Genomic DNA, 27466 nt, shown 5'->3' with positions numbered 1-27466 from the left:
ACAGCGTATTGGCCTATAGTATTTTTAGGAATTTTTGTTAAGCCCCTCATAAACCCCAAACCAGCGGTGCCAAAACTGATGTCCTTACGATGATCCATTTCTTGAGTAACACGAATTTTTATTTTTTTAAATAAAAAACGAGTCGTATGAAACGACCGATTTTGCTAGCACACTGAGAGGAGCAACACTCTATCAATTGAAAATGGGAAGATTTAGCTGGTTAGGGATGGTCAGTTCTTGAACCAAAAATCACTGCCAATCACTTCGGTTTCTCTTTTTGTTATAGTTTATTTATTTATATTGTCTATTACTCTGCAGTGTCGACGGCTGCTACAGTCATCTATGGTTGTAACATCGCCCATTAATCAAAATCTTTGGCTTGACAAAGCTTCTACATTGCATCAATCGTTATTTCAAGGAAGAGGTAATTTCTTTTTTCACTTGTTTATCCAATTATAAGTTTATAGATAGCATAGTTTCTTATCAGGTTTATCTAATATTATTTAGTTTTTTTTTTTTTTTTTCTTTTTTTTGCCCTCTTGGTTTGGATAAGCTTTGCATAGTTGTACCTTTTTTATTCAGAAACATGCTGATTTTGCAACCACGGGAATGTTATTGGCGAAGCGCTGTATTCATGCCACAGGTGTTTATTGTATTTCTTAACCATTTTTTCTGGGTGAGCATTCTATATTTGTTTGGTTCTTATTGTTCTATTTTAATGTATTTTCAAGGATATTGCTACTCCAGTCAGCGAGACTACTACGAAGTTCTTGGTGTTCCTGAAAATGCGAGCCAGGATGAGATAAAAAAGGCGTTTCATGCCGTGAGTATTTGAGCACTTAATATGCTTTTAAGTTAGGGAATTACATTTTAATCATGATCATGGGAAACCACATCTTCTGATGGCTTGTTCTTTCTTTTCTGCTATCTTGCAATCATTATTAGCTGTTCTTTATGGGGTCAGTGGCTTAATTTTTCCTTAGCTCTTTAAAATAGGTGGCTTTAGTGTTTGGGTGAAAACTATGTGGGCTATTTTTACTTTTAGGAATAGTTTTGCTTGTGGGATCCTTAATGGAACTTGGGAAGGTACACCGGAGATGCATCTAATTTTACTAGTACTATGAATCTAGGGATATTTGAGGTTGGCAGCGTTGCCAAATATTTTTCTACCACTTATGCCATTGGGAAATCATGTCTGCACTTGGTTTAATGTGATTATCGATCATCTAACAGACCTTTTATTTTTATGGTTATTTTCTAAGATGTTGGTATCCACAAAATTGTGCAGCTTGCCAAGAAGTATCATCCAGATGCAAATAAGAATAATCCTTCTGCAAAGAGGAAATTTCAAGAGATAAGAGATGCCTATGAGGTTTGTAGTTTTGGTTGGATTGTGAAGTATAATAATTATTATCATTATATATATTTTTTTTTAAATTTTCTGATGCGATTTAGTCTGATAGTTGTACTTTCTCTGTCCATTACCATCATGATTATTAACTTCTGTTCTTCCTACTAAAAATGTAACTGATCTTGTTCTGACATGGTCCCACTAGCCCCAATTCTCTTTATGATGATTTGCTCATTCTGGTATATTGCAGATTCTGCGAGATTCTGAGAAGAGGGCTCAGTATGACATGGTAACTACTCTTTTTCTTCTTTCTCCATCTTTTTCTTTTCATTTACTTATGTATTCTTTCACTTCTAGTTTGTGATTCTGTAGTCATTACGTATCTTTGGTCTGTCTTTAATAATGTTCGGTGTTTTTGCATGAGGCACTTAACTTTTACATATTAAAAATCTCAAAATGTATGCATTTTGATTCTTGTGTCACACTAAAGGTTTTCAAATTAACTGAATTATTCTTTTTATCCTTATGATTAATGAAGGGGCGAAGTAGAGGCTCGGAGAATATAGACTATAATACTGGTGGTGCAGAGGGGTTTCGATATGCTTATCAAACTCATTTCTCTGATTCTTTCCATAAAATATTCTCTGAGGTACTTCTCCTCTCCTGTTTTCATGTTTTCATGTTAATGCAATCTATTGTCCTAACCTGTTAGTATTGAATTTAGAAGTCATTGATGGTTTGCAGATTTTTGAAGAGGAGACTGACCAATTTGCACCTGATATTCAGGTTAACCTTTTTGCTTCTGGTCACCAGTATCTGTATAAAACTAAGTCTTTACATTCCCAAGTTAAATATTTTTCCATGTTTTGCTTGGAATTCCATAGGTGGAGCTTTTACTCTCTTTTTCTGAAGCTGCTAAAGGATGTACAAAACATGCGTCTTTTGATGCATTTGTGCCCTGTGATTCTTGCCGTAAGTGAAACTATAAAATATCTTGGAATAATACCATGTACAGGAAATCAGCAACAGAAGGCCTCAATTGCATCTACATTACTCCTTTCACTTATTATTTCAAGAATTTTTTAGTTTCATTGTCATTAATGTTTGAGTTTCTTCATCCTTTTTCTATTGATCCAGATGGGCATGGCTACCCAATAGATGCCAAAACAAGAGTCTGTCCCAGATGCAGAGGCATAGGAAGAGTAAGTGCTTTGAAGATTTACATTGTTGATGAATAGTGGATACAATAATACTATGGGTACTAACGATTTTTACTAACTAGCATACTAACCTAAAGCATAGTACGGATACCATATGTAATTTTAACAAAGATTAGTACGCTGATTAGTAAAATTCGTTAGTACGCGTAGCATTACCCTAGTGGATAAATCCTTCTGAAATCACTTTGTGAAGACAATATCTTTGCTTGTTGTTGGAGAATTTGACTGGTTATCTATTTAAGTAATCTTTCTAATGTTAATCTACTTTGAAACAGGTTACAATTCCTCCATTTACGTCAACATGCAGCACTTGTAAAGGAACGGGACAAATAATTAAGGTCTGGTGTGAATTCGATTCAATATTTTCTTCTATGCATTCAATTTCTGTAACTAATATTAGTAATTTTCTGTTTCCCCCTCTGGTCCAGGAACACTGTATCTCATGTAGAGGATCAGGGGTGGTTGATGGCGTCAAAGAAGTCAAACTGACAATTCCAGCAGGTTAAGTTTTAATGCTCATCTTTGATAACACCATTAAGCTATATTGGGTGGCCAAAATGTGGGTTTGGGAAGGTTATGTAAAAAAATTAAAATAGTTTAAAACAGAATGATGAGGTTGCAATTAGATTGGTTTGATTTTGAATTTTTTCTTTCATATAACTTGCTTTATGATGATTGTCAAAGTTGTATCTTGTGTTAAGGTCCATGGGTAATACAACTATTGAAGATTATGAAACTGCATGCTAAATACTTGCTGCAAAACTTGTGAGTATTATGTTGAGAGTTTATATGGCTGCACAATTATTTTGATGGTTTGGTAAGATATGTGCTATTTTGATTTGACGTATCAAACATTTAGTTAATTGGGAATGCAAATGCATCAAGCCGTATCTTACCATTTATTGACAAAAATGTATTGAAGTTATATTATATTATTTTTACTGTCGAATTTTCTGCATTCATCTTTTTGATTATTTCCCCTGTTCTTTTTCAATAAATTAGGGGTGGACTCTGGAGATACAATACGTGTTCCAGGTGCGGGTAATGCTGCTGGACGAGGAAGCCAACCTGGGAACTTATTCATTAAACTAAAGGCAACATCTTTTACACTTTTTTTCCTTTGCTTGGTTGGCTATATTTATCATTTGATGTGGCCTGCATCTATATTTGAAAATTAGATTATGAAAATACTTGAACATGATTTAAGGTAGTCTTGCACATAAAAATGGCATATTGGTAATAGAACTGAAAGTAATTGTTTGTTGGGATGCTTATTCTTTTTTACTTTCTGAACATTATTTTTTTTCTTTTAATTAGGTAGCCAATGATCCTGTCTTTACTAGAGATGGTGCAGATGTTTTTGTGGACTCTAATATCAGCTTTACACAAGTGAGCTCTAAATCCTTTGTGAAGCGTTTGTTGCACTTTTCTAGTTTACCTTCTGATTGGATCTATGCTTAAGGCCATGTTTAAGTCCTCTTCACTGCTTCATAATTAATCAACATCTTTATCTCTCTTTGTTTTTTTTGGANTCTATTGTCCTAACCTGTTAGTATTGAATTTAGAAGTCATTGATGGTTTGCAGATTTTTGAAGAGGAGACTGACCAATTTGCACCTGATATTCAGGTTAACCTTTTTGCTTCTGGTCACCAGTATCTGTATAAAACTAAGTCTTTACATTCCCAAGTTAAATATTTTTCCATGTTTTGCTTGGAATTCCATAGGTGGAGCTTTTACTCTCTTTTTCTGAAGCTGCTAAAGGATGTACAAAACATGCATCTTTTGATGCATTTGTGCCCTGTGATTCTTGCCGTAAGTGAAACTATAAAATATCTTGGAATAATACCATGTACAGGAAATCAGCAACAGAAGGCCTCAATTGCATCTACATTACTCCTTTCACTTATTATTTCAAGAATTTTTTAGTTTCATTGTCATTAATGTTTGAGTTTCTTCATCCTTTTTCTATTGATCCAGATGGGCGTGGCTACCCAATAGATGCCAAAACAAGAGTCTGTCCCAGATGCAGAGGCATAGGAAGAGTAAGTGCTTCGAAGATTTACATTGTTGATGAATAGTGGATACAATAATACTATGGGTACTAACGATTTTTACTAACTAGCATACTAACCTAAAGCATAGTACGGATACCATATGTAATTTTAACAAAGATTAGTACGCTGATTAGTAAAATTCGTTAGTACGCGTAGCATTACCCTAGTGGATAAATCCTTTTGAAATCACTTTGTGAAGACAATATCTTTGCTTGTTGTTGGAGAATTTGACGGTTATCTATTTAAGTAATCTTTCTAATGTTAATCTACTTTGAAACAGGTTACAATTCCTCCATTTACGTCAGCATGCAGCACTTGTAAAGGAACGGGACAAATAATTAAGGTCTGGTGTGAATTCGATTCGATATTTTCTTCTATGCATTCAATTTCTGTAACTAATATTAGTAATTTTCTGTTTCCCCCTCTGGTCCAGGAACACTGTATCTCATGTAGAGGATCAGGGGTGGTTGATGGCGTCAAAGAAGTCAAACTGACAATTCCAGCAGGTTAAGTTTTAATGCTCATCTTTGATAACACCATTAAGCTATATTGGGTGGCCAAAATGTGGGTTTGGGAAGGTTATGTAAAAAAATTAAAATAGTTTAAAACAGAATGATGAGGTTGCAATTAGATTGGTTTGATTTTGAATTTTTTCTTTCATATAACTTGCTTTATGATGATTGTCAAAGTTGTATCTTGTGTTAAGGTCCATGGGTAATACAACTATTGAAGATTATGAAACTGCATGCTAAATACTTGCTGCAAAACTTGTGAGTATTATGTTGAGAGTTTATATGGCTGCACAATTATTTTGATGGTTTGGTAAGATATGTGCTATTTTGATTTGACGTATCAAACATTTAGTTAATTAGGAATGCAAATGCATCAAGCCGTATCTTACCATTTATTGACAAAAATGTATTGAAGTTATATTATATTATTTTAACTGTCGAATTTTCTGCATTCATCTTTTTGATTATTTCCCCTGTTCTTTTTCAATAAATTAGGGGTGGACTCTGGAGATACAATACGTGTTCCAGATGCGGGTAATGCTGCTGGACGGGGAAGCCAACCTGGGAACTTATTCATTAAACTAAAGGCAACATCTTTTACACTTTTTTTCCTTTGCTTGATTGGCTATATTTATCATTTGATGTGGCCTACATCTATATTTGAAAATTAGATTATGAAAATACTTGAACATGATTTAAGGTAGTCTTGCACATAAAAATGGCATATTGGTAATAGAACTGAAAGTAATTGTTTGTTGGGATGTTTATTCTTTTTTACTTTCTGAACATTTTTTTTTTTCTTTTAATTAGGTAGCCAATGATCCTGTCTTTACTAGAGATGGTGCAGATGTTTATGTGGACTCTAATATCAGCTTTACACAAGTGAGCTCTAAATCCTTTGTGAAGTGTTTGTTGCACTTTTCTAGTTTACCTTCTGATCGGATCTATGCTTAAGGCCATGTTTAAGTCCTCTTCACTGCTTCATAATTAATCAACATCTTTATCTCTCTTTGTTTTTTTTAGATGGAAAATTACAGTTTAGTTTTTTTAAATTACTTTCTTTTACCATTCTTATAGCCTCTTACTTTTAGTGGACAGTTAATCTAATTTTTGTTTAAGTACCTGGTTATTTTCTTTTTAAAGTGACCACCATCATAATATTCACTTTTAAAGTTGTGACTGCACCTGACATTGACACTGTAGCATTAGCAGTGAATCAGAGTATGCAGATTCTGGGAAGGATTTTAGAAAGTGTTTATCTTCTTTATACATTGCAGCATTAATATCATATATATAATTGTTAAATGACTGCATTGTTAACCACTTTTTAATCATTTAGTGGTAATTGGGGTTTCTAAGTTATGCTATTTGAATCCCTTCGCTTCCCTTGGGCCTATTTTGCAAATTCTTGGGTCCTTCGACACTGGAAAGATGCGTTCATGGATGACATATTTTGTTTTACCTTTAGTTTATATTTTAGATGAACAATACATGTGTTATACCTTCCAAAAGGGCTCCTCGTCTTTAGACAGTTTCCACTGCTAATATAAGAGAGGGTCCCATTCTTGACCTTCTTATCTTTGGCAATCTGCTAGAACTATTAGAAATAGGGTTCTTGTATAGAACTTGAGTTTTTTTTTTTCCCAGGCGTCATACCCATCTACCTAGCTTCTTCATCCTGAATGAGTATACTGAAACAATAATGTTTGCATTTGAAGTTGAATTAGTCTTATAAACAAATGCAAGTTTGAATTTCTTACAGGCTATTCTTGGCGGAAAGGTTGATGTGCCTACTTTGTCGGGGAACGTGCAAGTAAAAGTAATAGTTCTGTCCTATTTTCTTTTATACACATCTATAAACATAATATTACTTTGCATTTTAACTGAAGGTAGACTTTTTTGTGTTGTATATAGAGTTGAGTTTGTGTTATGCTAACTAATTTTTGTTTGCGATTATTGCTGTAGCAGATACCAAAGGGGGTTCAGCATGGGCAACTGTTAGTCTTAAGAGGGAAAGGTATTGAATCTTATTTTGTCATGCTTAAGTTTCTCCCATCACTTAATATGCTTAACCTATAAGTTCGTGCAGGACTACCAAAACCAAAACCTGGTTTTCTTATAGACCATGGAGATCAATATGTGCGCTTTCGTGTTAACTTCCCTAAGTAAGCTTTCTTTTCGACTCTTGTTGCATTATTAAATATATTCGTAAATGCAATATTTTGATATTTTATTATTCACTATACCGCCCAAGGTGCTCACTTAACATACATTTGTTAATAAGGATGAGTGTGATGCTTGGAGTGATTGTCTTTGGAGATTCCTTTTTTTGGTTTTCTTTTCTGCAATGTTATATATTCTGGACATACGAATAGAAATTCTATTTTTGCTGAAGAGAATTTGGCTAACCAGCAATTCCTTAGTTGTGTCTGGAACTTGAGATAGAGAAAATTGAACTTAATGGTTACTTGAGTATTTGATTATGTTAAGGGTGCCCACTTATGTTTTTCGCTGATCTTGAACTTGCATTTTGTTCTTGTTTGTTCCATTGGTTGACTCTTCATTACTGTAAACTTGGCTTGGAAGTCAGTTTTGTTGGTTGTGCTGTGAAAACATAGGATCGGTACCATGTGAAAATGGGATTTTGTTACCATAAAAATAATTTTCAATTTGCAAATATATATTTTTAGATACTTTTGTCTTAGTTGTATGAAAGTGTTTTCTGCCTCCTCTGTTGCGTCCCTATTTCACTGGTTCTACTTTTCTTTGTTGTGCATAAGCATAGCTACTAGATCTTATTCCCATGGTTTATTTTCAATGGAAAGATGTGGCGATTTTGAGGACTTGAACTTGTTATCTTATGTTTCAAATTGATAGATCATTTTTAAAGATAGAAAAACTGTGGAATCTAGCAGTCATACTTAACTTTGACAGTTTGTTTAGTAATTTAAATGTGGAAATGAGATCTTTCACTCTGATTACTTTTAGAACTTGGGATTGTGTTTTGTGTGGTTAGCTAGAAGAAATGAGCTATATCATTTGGAATTTATTTTTTCTTTTTTCTTTTTTGGGTAGAGCCTTAAATGAACGCCAACGTGCTATATTGGAGGAATTTGCAGAAGAGGAAATTAATAATGAGAACAGCACCTCCGGTGTAGGAAATTGGTAAGTAATTCATGTTTTCATGACATGTTTCCTTATCCTTGTTATCATGTTACTTACATGAAATTTCATTAGTCTATGCATAGTAAAGTTTTATGTGTGATCCTTCCATAGAGTTCTTTGACATAATTTAGTACAAAAATTTGTCTGCTGACTATACTGGCCAATGTTGGAGGAGAAAAGAATTTGGGATAGTCTAAGCTGCATGTTTGTTGTCTGACATCTAGAGGATAGTTTTGTGTGTTTGCCTTCTTTCATATCTCAGAAATGTTCTTTCTCCACTAAAACCAGTGTGTTTTTAACACTGATATTGGACTTTGTATGTAAAGAACTATGTTATTAAATTTGAATTCTATAGACAGTCAAATTAGTATCTGTTTGAAGCAATTAACTTAATTCTGACTTTAGAAGGTTGGTGCTATAGTCGTTTTACCGTTTGTAATGAAGATCCTGAAATGGATAACAGGCTTTATCAGCAGCTATCTACTGGTTGAACTTTCAGGTGGCAGCAAATTGTTGAACGAGTATCAGGTCCCAAGTTTATGCTTGAGTTCTCTCTATTCTTATTAATCCTCTTGTTCCTGAATAAAACAATGGGCTGAACACAACTCAACGTAACTTTGATGGAGAGATATGTTACAACCATAATGAGATCTTGGGAGTGCCACCTTCACCATTTTGAAGGATTTCAGCAAATCTAAAGTCAACAGTTTAATTACACAATCAGTCAAGTACCTTTTTCAACCCCATTCATTGGCAGCAAGTCGTTGCCTGTTTTGCTCTCTTTTTGGTTCCGCTATAGTTTCAATATGTTGATAGGTCATTGTTGCTGTAAAGAATAATAAATTTCCAGTTATAGTGGTAAATTTAATTGAATTTGTATCTGTTTCCATTTTTATTTCATATGCTAATGCAATACATCGGCCATTGCGAATAAATGCCCTTTTTGGGTTACGGTTGAAGAAAGCCCACAGCCGCGAAATAAACAGTAATGAACATGTGATGAGATCTAGCCCATGAGCTTATACAGCTATAAGATACACAACATACGGAAACCATTTTGATCTGGTTGGGTTGTAAACCTTCTCAATATTTTCTTTGTTTTCTTTATTAGAGTTGAGAATAATATTAAACCCAAATCTCTCAATTAATTTCTCAAAGACTTGGAATTGCTATCCTGATAAGAGTCCCATTGTTTATCCTTATTAGTGTTTAGGGGAATTTGAACTCAAGAGCTTATAAAACCCTTTTTGCTCTTTCACAATCAAGCTACCCAGTGGTGATTAATTGAACAAAGTTTGATGAGATGATATAACAAAATTAAGATGCTGCACCACTTGACAACTTTTTATTTTAACATTCTAAATGTAGATCATTACAGATAATTAGGCTAGAACGAGGAAAGATTGGTGAGAAGTGAGGACCGCATGAATAAGAATAATTCAGATAGATGCAAATTAAGGCAGGCATGAGAAAGAAAAGGTGATGCTTATAGCTTGTTCTACTTCATATATCTAATAAATGTATTAATTGCCCTGTTATTCATCCGGACCTAACATATCAAGCGCATCTCTGCGTTCGATAAAACCGACATAACAATATTCAATTTGCTCCATATCAATCCATAAAAGTTCAAATCCACCCCCACCCGTATTTAACTAAGCACTAAACCAAACATGGTTGGATCAAACACGGTGCATGTGCGTATCTGAACAGCAAGTTGATATATATGTTTTAGTGAGAGATCATGTATGATATTGATAGGGACATCAAATAAATGCACAGACAAGATAAACCAATTGATATAAAGGGTTTTTTTATTTCTTTTCTTAAAGTCTCTAGTTTTAAGTTAAAACGAAGATTAAATTATTTAATATTGGCACGAACATGAATCTTTGCCAGCAAAGATTTGGCTCGTTTGCCTAAAAGATAATACAACAGGTATGAATGCGGTTCATCATGGGTTAGAAACCGGAAGCATCTCTGTTTGAGGAGTTTGTTTCTCCTTTTTCGTGTGTTTTACTTCCCCGTAAAAGTATGAAGCAAAGCCCCAAAGGGATAGTGCAAGAGAAACACCCTTTTCTGCTTGAAACTTTTCTTGGTAGAAAATCACTGCCAGAATTTCTGTCACCGGAAGTAGAACAGCGATGATTATAGCTGATAACAAAGACGACCCGCAAAAAATCACACCTATTGCTCCTAAGAAAAAACATTGCCAGATTAATGCACTTCCCATCATCAGCACATAATAACTTGTTTCACCCAGCCCGAACTCTCTAGCTTCTCTTCCAATGACCTACAAAAATAAATCAACTTTCATGAATCTGGAATTGCAAATATTAATTTATTTATTTCTGCGTAAAGATTTTGAAATTCTCGCGGGGAAAAACCCCGTGTATAACCACTCGGCCAAAGTCACCACGATGTTGAAATCTCATCGTTACTTTTTTTTTTTTTTTAGAGTGTCACAGGTATCTTGCTGAATGATTGAGGTTTAGAATAATTCTCCTTCCTTTATGATTATGCCTGTAAAAAGACCTCCACAGAATGGACCCTAGCATATGGGATGTCTTCCAGTCACTAAAACTAAAGTTTACCAAGGGTTATACTACAGAATGGCCACTTTGTAAGTTAGGCCCTCCTTCCATTGGACACTATATCTTGAAGTGATAAATGAAGAACTTGTGATGATACCCATCTGTAATGGACCACTACTTGGCATTTGAATATATAAAAGAGTGCCGGGATGGGAGATATTGGTCAGTATACACTTGACTAGTAATTTTGTTTCTTTTCCTTCTTTTCTATTACATTTATTGTTGTATCCAATAGGGTTAAGGAGTTCTTATGTGGCAAAAACTAAAATGTATTGTCAGTATTTTCGTATGTTAAACAAAACAAATCCATGCATGGTTTTGTTTTCTTTATTAGCCAGGGCTGTCATGACGACTTTTGGTCGTAGTTCGTTGATTCGGCTGACAAAATTTGATTTTAAAAAATAAAATATTCCTTAGACTCGGCCACAACAATACTTTGTCAAAGTGCTTAATTTTTTTTTCTTATTAAATAATTTAGTAATAATAAACCTAGCGCTTTATTTTATTTTATTTTTTGCTTATTAAATTGTTTAGTGAATAATTAATTAATAATGAACCTATAATTCTTTGATCAGCAATTGTCATGTGTGTAAGCTTCACTTGGCATAGAAGTAGATGACAATCTAAAAATATGCAGACAGATGATGATCTAAACTAGAGATATGCAGAAGACGGCAAAAGAGAAAGACAAATTACCTTGAAGTCATTGTTAATTAGCATTCCCACAGTACACACAGCTGTAGCAAACAAACACATCACCATCTGAATCTCCAACACGAGAGCATAGCTTATTTCTTGTTTGGCCTTCTTGTACGTCAACTCCACCAGCGGCAAGATAAGCCCGTATATAGCCGCCGCCGCGACTGTCATAAGAAACCCGAATACATACTCCCTGCTTGATTCATTAGCCGGCCGATCACTGCTCGTATGTAGAGCTAAAATACCAGCTCCTATACTCAACAGAAAAATAGCATTTGTTGAATAACAGGTGAACTTTTGTTTGACCAAAAGAAAAGCAAAAGCTGCAGTGAAAGCCAACTGGGTAGCGATGATCAAAGAAGAAGTAGAAACAGGAAGACGAGCCATGCCATAAGCGTAGAGATAGTCATCGAAGCCAGTTAGTACGCCAATAACCGCTGAGGCAATGAATATTGGAGTTTTCATCAAGAAGAAGTTGGTGGGTGATGACTGGTTGCGGCGGCGATAAAAGTAACCTATGGTGATGGGGATGATAATAAACGGCCAAGCGGCGGTTTCAAGCCAGCTTGAGAGCCAAATTCGTTTGCCTCCGTGGATGAAGTAGAGACGCATAACTAGTGGGCCGCCACAGTTGCCTATAGATAAGAGGATAACGTTTAGGAAGAGAAGAGCTCTTTTCATGGCGGTACTGGGCTTACCAGCTGACTCCATCTCCGCCATTCTGTGAGTTGAAATTGAGCTGTTTGTGTGTATGTGAATGGTGAAATAACTTATAGTCAAGCGTTCACTAAAAGACAGGATTATCTATCATCAGTACAGCCCAAAACAAGAATAAGATGTGCATGTATATATAATACACACACACCAATTGTACATACCTCTGTTTTTCTTTGTTGATATAATTTGTGGGGTCAAACAAATTTGAATACCTGGTCATGTAATATTTTCCCATTACCAATCATTGAGCCAACTTGAGAACGTTTATCATGACTGAAAATTACCATTTGTGAAAATTACAGTGACAGATCGACTTGAATGATATATTTATGCATATGTGCGAGTACTGATGGTTTGACATAACAGTACTTGTGGCCATGGAAGCTACAGAAAACAAGACAATGAACCGAACTTTCCTTGGGTTCAGACTGGAAGAGGTTTTCGAAGCCGAACGTATCTTCTCTTTGAGTTGAAAGGTAGGAATTATTTCTCATGCTCGTTGACTTACATTAGGACAGACATAGGATAAGGTTTGGGAGTCATTTGAAACGGTAGGAATTATTTGAAATGGTTTGGGAGTCATATCTTCTCTTTGAGTTGAAAGGTAGGAATTATTTGAAAAGGTTGGATTGATTTTTCAGAAAAGAAGAAGCGTGTTGATTTTACTCTCACCTTTATTTTTATTTAATATACTTTATTGATCCTGTATCTACTTTGTATCCTTTTTAGAATTAGTAAATTACAGATTATAAGATTTTTAATAAAATATTATATACTAAGAACTATCTTTTATGTAATTAATATTTTATCCAAATAAAAGATAAAATTAACCAGTTGTTGGACTGTTACCCATTGCCATTGCTAATCAAACAGCTGCTTTGACCCACAATCTAAGGATTCCTATTTATCCAGCCGCCTAAATGGAAATATCTAATGAATCATTTGCATCAAATTATATATATATATATATATATATATGGATTACTTGACAGTGACACATTTTAGGAGCTCTAAAATTATTCTATTTCGATACATTGAATTTATAAGTCAATCAAATTGCTCTATCTTAACACATTAGGTTAATATTTATTGCTCTATCTATAATTATTAATGAATTAAAAAAGTAGGATATGTAGTAATAATTAATAATAATAATACAGGTGCATTGCATTAGTATTCTAAAGATCTAATTATAATGATATCTTAAATTTGTGATTGCTATCTGATTGAATTTTATTGGTGATGATGCGGACAATATTAATTATTACATTGGTATTCCAAAGTCTAAATAAATATACATAAATATTGAATTATATAAGTGCATTGCATTGATTGTATTAATAATTAATAATAATACTAATTATCTAGGTGCATTGCATTGACATTCTAAAGGTCTAACCATAATGACACTTTGGATTTGTGATTGTCATGTGGTTAAATTTTATTGGTGATGATGTAGATAATAGTAATTACTGCATTGGTATTCCAAAGTCTAAACAAATAGACATAAAGATTGGATTACATAGGTGCATTGCATTGGTAGTAAAAGCATACATGTTTATTGATAATTATATAGGTACATTGTATTGACATTGCAAACTTTTCTTCGTAATCAATTTGTATTTAATTGTGTTGGCATTCGAAAGGTCTAAATAAAATATTATAAAAGGAGTATATATTCAGTTGTGTATTATCGCAATATATTAGTTGGTGTCAACAATACGTCTGGTTTTTTGTTAATTGTTTATAGGTCATGTTAGTTTGTGTCAATAATACGTCTGTTCTTCATGATTTTATTAATCGATGATTTCTTATTTATTTATGTTTTTGTTGTTGTTTACAAGTCAAAGATTCATGAATTGATATAGACTAAAGGAATGAGGTCCGATTGACATTATCAAATGAGTTGTTATTTTGATTCGTTCTTTTTAACTATAAGTATACCTTCTAATTATTTTATTAATAAATTATAAGTATATCTCTTAACTATTTTAACAGTTATTATTTGGTTGAATGATTGTTTTTGTTTGGTCAATCTATTTGAATAATTAATTGTGTTAGTCCTACTGAATGGTAAGTGTATTCCTTAACAATTTTAATAAGAAGATTAATTAACTTTTGTTGATTTCGTTTTCAGGTAACAGTTGTTATACGAATGAATAATTATTCCTTAACAATCTTAACAAAAAGATTGATTAAATTTTGTTATATTTGTTTTCAAGGAAATGTTCATGTACTTTACTAAGATCAAATTGAGGATGATCTTACTATCAACCGAACTATGAGTATGTGTCATATTTATATTAGTAGAAACAATTCATTTGTGTTGAATATGTTTTCTATAAAAACATTTATGTATTTTAATTTGTTATATGAATGATTAATTGTTTATGTCCTGCTGATGTGCGAGTATATATTTTAAATAAATTAATTTTGGTTGATACCGTTTTCCAATTAATAGGTGTTATTTGAAATATTTCTTGTCAATCCTAATATGATAATCCCTTAAATTTGGGTTAAGTAAATCATTCATTTTATCATCACACGCATTTCAGTTTCACTAAACAATCAGTAGTAAATTGACTATAACTTGCTCAATAAAAATCCAATTGATGTAAGGATTGAATATTTAGAAACTAGACAGACAAAGCTTTAATTTGATATATTATATGCTTAATTTGGATAACTATAGTCCTACTTTCGAACAATTCATTTTATCATCACACACATTTTAGTTTCCATTAAATAGTTAATAGTAAATTGATCATAACTTTTTCAATAAAAATCCAATTGATGAGAGATTTGAATATTTAGAAACTAGACAGATAGGGCTTTAATTTAATATATTATATGCTTAATTTTGATAACTGTAGCCCCACTACCGTGAAAGAAATAAGATATGAAAAAGGATTCTGGCCTCAATACCAAACCGGTTCGTGTATTAGTTTATTTATACAGCTCAGGTTGTTATACTTACAATGATAAGAATACATTTGAAATAAGCAATAGATATCAAGTACAAGATATGCAGAAGCAGAGTTTAAAATGGAATCAAGTTGTTGGAGCCGATAAGGTAAAGTTGATAGAGGATGAGGCAGCCATTTAGACGAGGTAAAAAAAAAAAATATATATATATATATATAAGGATCAGTGTAGACGTGCGTGAGCAGAGTGGCTCTGATACCATGAAAGAAATAAGATATGAAAAAAGGTTTCTGGCCTCAATACCAAACCAGTCCGTGTATTAGTTTATTATACAACTCAGGTTGTTATACTTACAATGATAAGAATACATTTGAAATAAGCAATAGATATCAAGTACAAGATATATGGAAGCAGAGTTTAAAATGGAATCAAGTTGTTAGAGCCGATAAGGTTGTTGCAGATGCTGAAGCCGTTGGCGATAAGTCTGTTGTGTTGAGAGTGGACTGAGTCTCTTGCTTAATATAACGAACCATTCAATTTATCATCACACACATATCGGTTTTCACTGAACAATTAGTAGTAAATTGACTATAAATTGCTCAATAAAAATCCAATTGATGAAAGATTTGAATTTCTAGAAACTAGACAGATAGGGATTTAATTTGATATATTATGTGCTTAATTTGGTTAAATGTAACCCTACTATCTAACAATTCCTTTTATTATCACACACATTTTGGTTTCCCCTATTTCTCGATTTTCACTGAATAGTCAGTAGTAAATTAGTCATAACTTGCTCAATAAAAATCCAATTGATGAGCGGTTTAAATCTTTGAAAACTAGAAAGATAGGGCTTTAATTTGATATATTATACGATGAATTAAGATAATTATAGACCTACTGTCGAATCATTTATTTTATCATCACACATATAAAAGAAATTTAATTTTAGTGATAACAAAGGAAAACAAATATTGATATATAGTTTTATTGTATTTGTTATATTTCTTTTTGTTGATTTTTGGATTTATTTTATTGTTTAATTTGTGGATTTTGTGGCTTTTACAACTATCATATTTCTTTAGGATGCTATCATCCAATGTTTTCTTTGCTATAAGTGGTGGTCAATTCTAATTGCAGTAAATAGATTTGTATCACAAGACCTTTATCTTCATGACTTATTCAATATTGCAATTAAGTTTCCTTGAGATTATACTATTGGAGTTGTTGCTGCTTTCTATGTGAGTTCTCTTCTCAACATTCTTAATTTTTTTTTTATTTCTAAAATAATGATAAAAAAATAATTCATTTTTTGTTCTCAACAATCAAAATCAGTTTTTTCTTTTAGCTCTGCAAGTCTCTTGCTTAAAAGTTCACATTTTTCAGCAATGTTTCTTTTTTTTCTGATTGATTTATAGACTTATCAATAATACTTAGTGGGTTATCTTGCAATTTTTTTTGCTTTTCTTGATAAAATTTTAAACTTTGGTTACGAATTTCAAATAATAACATATTTGAGAAGAAATATGATGATATAGACTTTGAGTTCATTTTGTGGATATTTTATTTATTGATTTTTTAATTATCAATTCAATATAAAATGAATTTCAATATAGAAAATATATATTTAAAACACAAAAAAAAACAATAATAATGTAAAAAAATATGTAATAAACATACCTGCGCAACGCAACTTGAAAAGAAATATAAGTTACAGAAATTGCGAAAACTCAGGATAAATTTTAAGTTTAAATAGTTGATATTAATAATATTCAGGTGATCTTAAATATCATACATGATTCATTACAAAAAAACTGTTATTAAATATTAAAGACATGCCTGCAAAAATAATATTAATAATATAAGGTGATGATCCTGAAAATATAATTATATCATATAATATTCAGATGATTTTCTCAAGTTAGATGAATGATTTAATGATATATACCTATAATTGATATTAATAATTATATAGATATAATTATTAATTTTATTTTAACCCAACTTTATATATATATATAAAATTTATATTTACTTTAAAATGTGTATAATGTCACAATTATTTTATCTTAATCTAATGAGTTTATTTTCTTAGAATAAATTTATTTACAACCTATTTCAAAATATTAAACAAAGATATCCAAATAACACGCAGCCCAATGTCTAGTTTGTATAATAATTATGAAGTTTTATTTTTCCCCCTTTTTTTTTTTTTTTTTTTTCTTTCAGATTTTTTGATATATTATACTTGTAAATGATTTAAAGTTAGAATTAATGGCCACAAAATTTTGTGGATCATAATCACTTTCTCATTCAATATAATCAAGTGGTTGTTTCTATGAAGTTGAGTAGTGGGAGTATTTAGTCTTTATAATCATAGTAATAGATAACAACAATATGAATTGGTCATAAAATCATCCATATAATTATTTTTTCAACTTCTATCATGTCCCGACGTCCTTAAACTCTCTACTTCTTGAGTTGACTTAATTTGATCAAATTCTGATATTCCGCCAGTCGATGATTGACACAACCTTCTAGATAAATAAGTGTTTTATTTAAAATGTTATTACATATGTCTTCACGTATCAGAGTAAAGCATTAAGTAACTAAGACTCCATGATCACCCGAGCCGATAATGTCTTTTCAATATGAAATTAATAATTTTATCACTTTTTAAAGGGTTATCTACTTTTTCCCACTCAAAGATTCTATGATATTTTCTCAATTTAAGATATTTAAAACATTATTTTATTATTTATATTTATATTTTGATAACGAACTAAAGCAAACTCGGGTCAAGACTATTGAAACTTTTAAAAAAGAAAATCAATAAGTCTTTTGGTGATGAAATATTAGATTTGATGATTAAAATTGATCAGAATTTGACTTAAAAAGGGTAACTGTCTAAACCTTAATCACTCGATTGTTAATGATTGGTGGGATCGATGGGAGTAAGGTTTAAAAAATTTTAGTAATTGATAATTAAAGAAGAGAATAATGGTAATGTGAGGTTGGGAATTGATAATAGAATTTTATACTCGGATAATAAGTCAGGATGAAACAGTTGCACTAAACAATTATTTAGATGGAAAAAGTAGATAACAATTATTTAGATGGAAAAAGTTGTTTACTCCTTTTAAAAAGAATCAAGTGTCCAAGAGTCTAAACACGGACGGCCGCTAAAGAAAAAATATACTATTTTATAATGAAATAGAGTATATTAAAATAATATACTATTTTATAATGAAATAGAGTATATTAAAATAATATTACTGTCTTAAAAATATCAATCATATTAATGAAATGTGAATCACCTGGTGACCCGGGTATTAAACAAGCATGTCGGTAAAGATGTCATCACGTGCTCTGCTCTGTTCGTCAACCTCTGAAGGTCAGAAAATAGTCAGATTTCTGTTAGAAAACATGAAACGCTACTGTTATTACAAATCCTCTTCACTTATTACGTTAGCATTTTCAAATGAAACAAAATTAAACACGAGAACCGGAGGATTTTATATCATCTTCATGGTCCTATATTATTAGCTATGAATTACAATCCTATAACATTATAGGAGAACTGTATCATGATAATGGTCGAGAAAAAAAATGGTAATATGAATTTGTTTTTTTTTTCAATAATACTATACTTACAAAGAAATCTTACAAATATTTCCATATAAAGTGAGGTGGTAAAATATAAATGGAAGAGTGAAACAAAAAGTCAAACTCATTAAATTCACTCTTCCATTCATTTTTTGTCACATCATTTTGAATTGAGATCTTTGTAAAATTTCTTTTTAAGTGTAACATTACTCTTTTTTTTTAACCCCAAAGGGTTGGTTTGATGGTCAAAGAGTGGCCTTTTGGGCTTACAAAATGTTCAATAAATCTTAGAGATTAATTGAAATATACACAAATTAACTCAAATACGTCAGTTACAAAAAACAAAATGGTATTATGATTGTTATCTTTATAAAATAAGATCATTTCTATAAATACCTTATGCTTTTAGAAATTACCGATTAATGTGTGGTGTTTTGTTGGGTACATCCTTGTTTTGTGGTGGTTAGGTGTTTGGAAAGGTGGTTGGCTGGTGGTGTTGGGGATAGGGCTATCAGACGAGCTGAGCGGCTCGCGAGTCCGCTCTGCTTGCCTTGTCTGAAGCTCATTTATGACTTGGCTCATGATTAGCCGAGTCAACTCGGCTCGAGCTCGCTGTATAAAACGAGTCGAGTTCGAACATGGGGAGGCTTGGCTCGTAGGCTCGTGAGCCTGATGTGGGTCGGCTAAGCAGGGTTCTATTTGTTATATTTTATAAATTGTGGGGACTGAAATGTTATCTTTATTCTTTAGTTTTAAAAATTTGTAAAAACAACATTTAACCCCCCAATGTAATTAGTTCTAAAACACAAAATTAAACCCCCAAATCAGATTTCCCAAATCGACAAACCCTAACCCCTAAATTTGTTCTTGCAAATTTTCATAATAAAAAATAAAAATCAAAATAAGGTTGTGTTGAGGAAGAAGACGAAGACAAAGATGAAGATGAAGAAGATGGAGATGGAAGCAGCGTAAATCGTGATGTTCTGCAAGATGAAGATGAGATGGAGACGAAAATGAAGATGAAGATGAGATGAAGATGGAGACGAAAAAGAAGATGAAGATGAGATGAAGATGATGCAGATAAAGATGAAGAAAAGGATGAAGATGAAGATGATGAAGATAAAGATATGCAGATGATGAAGATGATGGCGATAAAGATGCAGATGATGAAGATGAAGTCGAGTCAGCTCAAACTCAACTCAAACTTGATCGAGCTCGAGTTTGAGTCCCTTTTTTCTAACTCGACAGGCTCGAGTTCGATCCTGTAGCAAACGAGCCGAGCTTGATAAGTCAAAAACTAGACTTGGCTCGGCTCGGCTCATTTACAGCCCTAGTTGGGGATGGGTGTGACCGATCGACCAACAACCATGTGGCCTCGACGTGACGCTTGATTTTATGACAATGACGTCTTGCATAGCCAAGCTATGATGCAGTGATTTTGCCATTGCTTGGCTGTGAAAGTATAAAAAGAGGAGAGAAAAGGATATTTGATATAACACTGTAATTGGCAAAAATGATTTTTAACAGAGGATTAAAAGAAATGGTAATTTTGAATTAAATATTATAATTTAAATTTAAATATTCTAAAATTAAATTATTTAAAAACCAGTTTTACAAATAATACTAACTCTTAACATTTGTAACGTGGAGAACATATGTGTTCCGGCACACATTTGTAAGGGTAAGGACAATCGCACAACAATGAATAAGGTGGATTCAGACACAAAGGTTTGGGCCCAAAAAGAATCCGACAGGGTTGGACTAACTGATAAACAAAAAACAGCCCAACTCAGAGATATACACTAATTTAAGTTCGTGCTAGAAGTCTAGAACAAAGCAATAATTCTACCTGGTTACTAGTCTATAAAGTTTATTTTATTTTTTATTTTTATTACACTTTAAGAGTTAATAACAATAATCCTTTGAATTTTTTCAAATTATAGAAACCCTAAGCATTTATTTTTTAGGTGTTATAATTCTAACGGCTTATCATTGACAACATATGAATTTTGTATTTCAAAAACATCATAATTTTGTATTTCAATGTTAATATAACGAACCATTCAATTTATCTCAACACAATATCGGTTTTCACTGAACATTAGTAGTAAATTGTACTAAAATGCTCAATAAAAATCCAATTGATGAAGATTTGAATTTCTAGAAACTAGACAGATAGGGTTTAATTTGATATATTGTGCTTAATTTGGTTAATGTACCCTACTATCTAACAATTCCTTTTATTATCACACACATTTTGGTTTCCCCTATTCTTCGATTTTCACTGAATAGTTCAGTAAAAGTCATAACTTGCTCAATAAAATCCAATTGATGAGCGGTTTAAATCTTTGAAACTAGAAAGATAGGCTTTAATTTGATATATTATACGATGAATTAAGATAATTATAGACCTACTGTCGAATCATTTATTTTATCATCCACACATAAAAAAATTAATTTTAGTGATAACAAAGGAAAACAAATATTGATATATAGTTTTTGATTTGTTATATTTCTTTTTGTTGATTTTTGGATTTATTTTATTGTTTAATTGTGGATTTTGTGGCTTTTACAACATCATATTTCTTAGGATGCTATCATCCAATGTTTTCTTTGCTAAAGTGGTGGTCAATTCTAATTGCAGTAAATAATTTGTATCACAAGACCTTTATCTTCATGACTTATTCAATATTCAATTAGTTTCCTTGAGATTATATGGAGTTGTTTGCTGCTTCTATGAGTTCTCTTCTCAACATTCTAATTTTTTTTTTTATTTCTAAAATAATGATAAAAAATAATTCATTTTTTGTTCTCACAATCAAAATAGTTTTTTTTTGCTCTGCAAGTCTCTTGCTTAAAGTTACATTTTTCAGCAATGTTTTTTTTTTTTGATTGATTTATAGACTTATCAATAATACCTAGTGGGTTATCTGCAATTTTTTTGCTTTTTCTGATAAAATTTTAAACTTTGGTTACGAATTTCAAATATAACATATTTGAGAGAAATATGATGATATAGACTTTGAGTTCATTTTGTGGATATTTTATTTATTGATTTTTTAATTATCAATTCAATATAAAATGAATTCAATATAGAAAATAATATTTAAAACACAAAAAAAACCAATAATAATGTAAAAAAATATTAATAACATACCTGCGCAACGCAACTTAAAGAATATAAGTTACAGAAATTGCGAAAACTCAGGTAAATTTTAAGTTTAATAGTTGATATTATAATATTGGTGATCTTAAATATCATACATGATTCATTACAAAAAAACTGTTATTAATATTAAAGACATGCGTGCAAAAATATATATAATATAAGGTGATGATCCTGAAAATATAATTAATCATATAATATTCAGTGATTTTCTCAAGTTAGATGAATATAATGATATATACCTATAATTGATATTAATAATTATATAGATATAATTATTATTTTATTTATAACCCAACTATATATATATATAAAATTATATTTACTTTAAAATGTGTATAAGTCACAATTATTATCTAATCATATGTTATTTTTTAGAATAAATTTATTTACAATATTTAAAATATTAAACAAAGTATCCAAATAACACGCAGCCAATGTCTGTTTGTATAATATTATGAAGTTTATTTTCCCCCTTTTTTTCTTTTTTTTTTTCTTCAGATTTTTTGATATATTATACTTGTAAATGATTTAAAGTTAGAATTAATGGCCACAAAAATTGTGGATCAAATCACTTTCTCATTCATATAATCAGTGGTGTTTCTATGAAGTTGAGTAGTGGGAGTATTAGTCTTTATAATCATAGTAATAGATAACAACAATATGAATTGGCATAAAATCATCCATTAATTATTTTTTCAACTTCTATCATGTCCCGACGTCCTTAAACTCTACTTCTTGAGTTGACTTAATTTGATCAAATCTGATATTCCGCCAGTCGATGATTGACACAACCTTCTAGATAAATAAGTGTTTTATTTTAAAATTTATACATATGTCTCACGTATCAGAGTAAAGCATTAAGTAACTAAACTCCATGATCACCCGAGCCGATAATGTCTTTTCAATATGAAATTATAATTTATCACTTTTTAAAGGGTTATCTACTTTTTCCACTCAAAGATTCTATGATATTTTCTCAATTTAAGTATTTAAAACATTATTATTATTTATATTTATATTTTGATAACGAATAAAGCAAACTCGGTGTAAGACTATTGAAACTTTTAAAAAAAAAATCGAAGTCTTTTGGTGATAAATATTAGGATTTGATGATAAATTGATCAGAATTTGACTTAAAAAGGTAACTGTTAAACCTTAATCCGATTGTTAATGATGTGGGATCGATGGAGTAAGGTTTTAAATTTTAGTAATTGATAATTAAAAAGAGAATAATGTATGTGAGGTTCGGAATTGATAATAGAATTATACTGGATAATAAGTCAGGATGAAACAGTTATAAACAATTATTTAGATGGAAAAAGTAGATAACAATTATTTAGATGGAAAAGTTGTTTACTCCTTTTAAAAAGAAAATCAACTATGGATTACTCGACACGTGACATATTTTAGAAGCCCTAGAATTATTCTATTTTGATACATTGGATTGATAAGTCAATTAAATTGTTCTATTTTAACTCGTTAGGTTGATATTTATTGCTCTATCTATAATTATTAATGAATTAAAAAAATAGGATATGTAGTAATAATTAATAATAATAATAATAATACAGGTGCATTGCATTAGTATTCTAAATATCTAATTATAATGACATTTTAAATTTGTGATTGCTATCTGATTGAATTTTATTGGTGATGATGCAGACAATATTAGTTATTGCATTGGTATTCCAAAGTCTAAATAAATATACATAAAGATTAGATTATATAAGTGTATTGCATTGATTGTATTAATAATTAATAATAATACTAATTATCTAGGTGCATTGTATTGACATTCTAAATGTCTAACCATAATGACACCTTAGATTTGTGATTGTGATGTAGTTGAATTTTATTGGTGATGATGTAGATAATAGTAATTACTGCATTGATATTCCAAAGTCTAAACAAATAGACATAAAGATTGCATTACATAGGTGCATTACATTGGTAGTAAAAGCATACATGTTTATTTATAATTATATAGGTACATTGTATTGACATTGCAAACTTTTCTTCGTATTCAATTTGTATTTAATTGTGTTGGCATTCGAAAGGTCTAAATAAAATATCATAAAAGGGGCGTATGTTCAATTGTGTATTATCGCAATATATTAGTTGGTGTCAATAATACGTCTGGTTTTTTGTTAATTGTTTATAAGTCATGTTAGTTTGTATCAATAATACACCTGTTCTTCATGATTTTGTTAATCGATGATTTCTTATTTATTTATGTTTTTGTTGTTGTTTACAAGTCAAAGATTTATGAATTGACATAGACTAAAGGAATGAGGTCCGATTGACATTATCAAATGAGTTGTTATTTTGATTCGTTCTTTTGAACTATAAGTATACCTTCTAATTATTTTATTAAGAAATTGTAAGTATATCTTTTAACTATTTTAATGGTTATTATTTGGTTGAATGATTGTTTTTGTCTGGTCAATCTATTTGAATAATTAATTGTGTTAGTCCTGCTGAATGGTAAATGTATTCCTTAACAATTTTAATAAGAAGGTTAATTAACTTTTATTGATTTCGTTTTCAGGTAATAGTTGTTATACGAATGAATAATTATTCCTTAATAATCTTAACAAAAAGATTGATTAAATTTTGTTATATTTGTTTTCAAGGAAATGTTCATTTACTTTACTAAGATCAAATCGAGGATGATCTTACTGTCAACCGAACTATGAGTATGTGTCATATCTATATTAGTAGAAACAGTTCATTTGTGTTGAATATGTTTTCTATAAAAATATTCGTATATTTTAATTTGTTATATGAATGAGTAATTGTTTATGTCCTGCTGATGTGCGAGTATATATTTTAAATGAATTAATTTTGGTTGATACCATTTTCCAATTAATAGGTGTTATTTGAAATATTTCTTGTCAATCCTAATATGATAATCCCTTAAATTTGGGTTAAGTAAATCATTCATTTTATCATCACACGCATTTCAGTTTTTCATCACACGCATTTCAGTTTTTACTAAACAATCAGTAGTAAATTGACTATAACTTGCTCAATAAAAATCCAATTGATGTGAGGATTGGATATTTAAAAACTAGACAGACAGAGCTTTAATTTGATATATTATATACTTAATTTGGATAATTGTAGTCCTACTTTTGAACAATTCATTTTATCATTACACACATTTCAATTTCCATTAAATAGTTAATAGTAAATTGATCATAACTTTTTCAATAAAAATCCAATTGATGAGAGATTTAAATATTTAGAAACTAGACAGATATGGCTTTAATTTAATATATTATATGCTTAATTTTGATAATTGTAGCCCCACTACCGTGAAAGAAATGAAATATGAAAAAGGGTTCTGACCTCAATACCAAACCAGTCTGTGTATTAGTTTATTTATACAGCTCAGGTTACAATGATAAGAATACATTTGAAATAAGCAATAGATATCAAGTACAAGATATGCAGAAACAGAGTTTAAAATGGAATCAAGTTGTTGGAGCCGATAAGGTAAAGTTGATAGAGGATGAGGCAGCCATTTAGATGAGGTAAAAAAAAATTAAAAAAAATTAAAGGATCAGTGTAGACGTGCGTGAGCAGAGTGGCTCTGATACCATGAAAGAAATAAGATATGAAAAAAGGTTTCTGGCCTCAATACCAAACCAGTCCGTGTATTAGTTTATTTATACAACTCAGGTTGTTATACTTACAATGATAAGAATACATTTGAAATAAGTAATAGATATCAAGTACAAGATATGCGGAAGCAGAGTTTAAAATGGAATCAAGTTGTTAGAGTCGATAAGGTTGTTGCAGATATTGAAGCCGTTGGCGATAAGTCTGTTGTGTTGAGAGTGGACTAAGTCTCTTGCTTAACATATCGAACCATTCAATTTATCATCACACATATATCGGTTTTCACTGAACAATTAGTAGTAAATTGACTATAAATTGCTCAATAAAAATCCAATTGATAAGATGTTTGAATTTCTAGAAACTAGACAGATAGGGCTTTAATTTGATATATTATGCGCTTAATTTGGTTAACTGTAGCCCTATTATCTAACCATTCCTTTTATTATCACACACATTTTGGTTTCCCCTATTTCTCGATTTTCACTGAATAGTCAGTAGTAAATTAGTCATAACTTGCTCAATAAAAATCCAATTGATGAGCGGTTTAAATCTTTGGAAACTAGAAAGATAAGGCTTTAATTTGATATATTATACGATGAATTAGGATAATTATAGACCTACTGTCGAATCATTTATTTTATCATCACACATATAAAATAAATTTAATTTTAGTGATAACAAAGGAAAACAAATATTGATATATAGTTTTGTTGTATTTGTTCTATCTCTTTTTGTTGATTTTTGGATTTATTTTATTGTTTAAATTGTGGATTTTGTGGCTTTTACAACCATCATATTTCTTTAGGATGCTATCATCCAATGTTTTCTTTGCTACAAGTGGTGGTCAATTCTAATTGCAGTAAATATATTTGTATCATAAGACCTTTATCTTCATGACTTATTCAATATTTCAATTAAGTTTCCTTGAGATTATACTATTGGAGTTGTTGTTGCTTTCTATATGAGTTATCTTCTTAACATTCTTAATTTTTTTTTTAATTTCTAAAATATTGATAAAAAAATAATTCATTTTTTGTTCTCAACAATCAAAATTAGTTTTTTCTTTTGGCTCTGCAAGTCTCTTGCTTAAAAGTTTACATTTTTCAGCAATGTTTTTTTTTTTTTTTTTTTGATTGATTTATAGACTTATCAATAATACCTAGTGGGTTATCCTGCAAATTTTTTTTGCTTTTCTTGATAAAATTTTAAACTTTGGTTACGAATTTCAAATATTAACATATTTGAGAAGAAACATGATGATATAGACTTTGAGTTCATTTTGTGGATATTTTATTTATTAATTTTTTAATTATCAATTCAATATAAAATGAATTTCAATATAGAAAATATATATTTAAACACACAAAAAAACCAATAATAATGTAAAAAAAATATATAATAAACATACCTGTGCAACGCAACTTAAAAAGAAATATAAGTTACAGATATTGCGAAAACTCAGTATAAATTTTAAGTTTAAATAGTTGATATTAATAATATTTAGGTGATCTTAAATATCATACATGATTCATTGCAAAAAAACTGTCATTGAATATTAAAGATATGTCTGTAAAAATAATATTAATGATATAAGATGATGATCCTGAAAATATAATTATATCATATAATATTCAGGTGATTTTCTCAAGTTAGATGAATTATTTAATGATATATACCTATAATTGATATTAATAATTATATAGATATAATTATTAATTTTATTTTAACCTAACTTTGTATATATATATAAAATTTATATTTACTTTAAAATGTGTATAATGTCACAATTATTTTATCTTAATCTAATGAGTTTATTTTCTTAGAATAAA

At 30.6% G+C, this 27466-nt stretch overlaps 2 protein-coding genes across 5 annotated transcripts; one reads left to right on the top strand and one right to left on the bottom strand.

The window, feature by feature from the left end:
* The first annotated feature begins 67 nt into the window (after window positions 1-67).
* On the top strand, window positions 68-9220 carry LOC116141294 (chaperone protein dnaJ 1, mitochondrial). 4 transcript variants are annotated; one of them, XM_031426815.1, is made up of 19 exons: window positions 68-229; window positions 319-424; window positions 554-643; window positions 732-823; window positions 1289-1372; window positions 1602-1640; window positions 1890-2000; window positions 2096-2137; window positions 2236-2323; window positions 2489-2553; window positions 2847-2909; window positions 3000-3072; window positions 3574-3665; window positions 5949-6020; window positions 6901-6957; window positions 7107-7155; window positions 7228-7303; window positions 8214-8303; window positions 8767-9220. In XM_031426815.1, the coding sequence occupies exons 1-19, from the start codon at window positions 203-205 to the stop codon at window positions 8792-8794; spliced, it is 1344 nt and encodes a 447-aa protein (XP_031282675.1). In that variant the 5' UTR covers window positions 68-202; the 3' UTR covers window positions 8795-9220. The 4 variants fall into 4 exon arrangements, with proteins under 4 accessions (XP_031282675.1, XP_031282673.1, XP_031282672.1 ...); XM_031426813.1 differs by lacking the exon at window positions 5949-6020 and adding an exon at window positions 3889-3960 and having other exon boundaries at window positions 8803-9220; XM_031426812.1 differs by lacking the exon at window positions 5949-6020 and adding an exon at window positions 3889-3960 and having other exon boundaries at window positions 7104-7155; window positions 8803-9220.
* An 879-nt stretch (window positions 9221-10099) lies between these two features.
* Window positions 10100-12535, bottom strand: LOC116141307 (purine permease 1-like). The gene is made up of 2 exons (XM_031426829.1): window positions 11594-12535; window positions 10100-10596 (listed from the first exon to the last, which is right to left on the bottom strand). Exons 1-2 carry the CDS (start codon window positions 12314-12316, stop codon window positions 10258-10260), a joined length of 1062 nt encoding a protein of 353 aa, XP_031282689.1. The 5' UTR covers window positions 12317-12535; the 3' UTR covers window positions 10100-10257.
* Between the last annotated feature and the right edge of the window lie 14931 nt (window positions 12536-27466).

Source organism: Pistacia vera, unplaced genomic scaffold (genome assembly GCF_008641045.1).
Source record: "Pistacia vera cultivar Batoury unplaced genomic scaffold, PisVer_v2 Contig397, whole genome shotgun sequence".
Taxonomy (NCBI): Eukaryota; Viridiplantae; Streptophyta; class Magnoliopsida; order Sapindales; family Anacardiaceae; genus Pistacia; species Pistacia vera.
The sequence above is the reverse complement of the archived record's forward strand: the minus strand, read 5'-3'. Positions and strand labels throughout refer to the sequence as shown.

What these genes read in the sequence shown, in the direction of transcription:
- LOC116141307 (XM_031426829.1), bottom strand. Translation starts at nt 12,316, where the DNA reads ATGGCGGAGATGGAGTCAGCTGGTAAGCCCAGTACCGCCATGAAAAGA. An exon ending in TAATTAACAATGACTTCAAG is followed by an intron (nt 10,597 to 11,593) that starts GTAATTTGTCTT and finishes TTATTTTTGTAG; the next exon opens with GTCATTGGAAGAGAAGCTAG.
- LOC116141294 (XM_031426812.1), top strand. Translation starts at nt 203, where the DNA reads ATGGGAAGATTTAGCTGGTTAGGGATG. An exon ending in TGTGCCCTGTGATTCTTGCC is followed by an intron (nt 2,324 to 2,488) that starts GTAAGTGAAACT and finishes CTATTGATCCAG; the next exon opens with ATGGGCATGGCTACCCAATA. An exon ending in CAAACTGACAATTCCAGCAG is followed by an intron (nt 3,073 to 3,573) that starts GTTAAGTTTTAA and finishes TCAATAAATTAG; the next exon opens with GGGTGGACTCTGGAGATACA.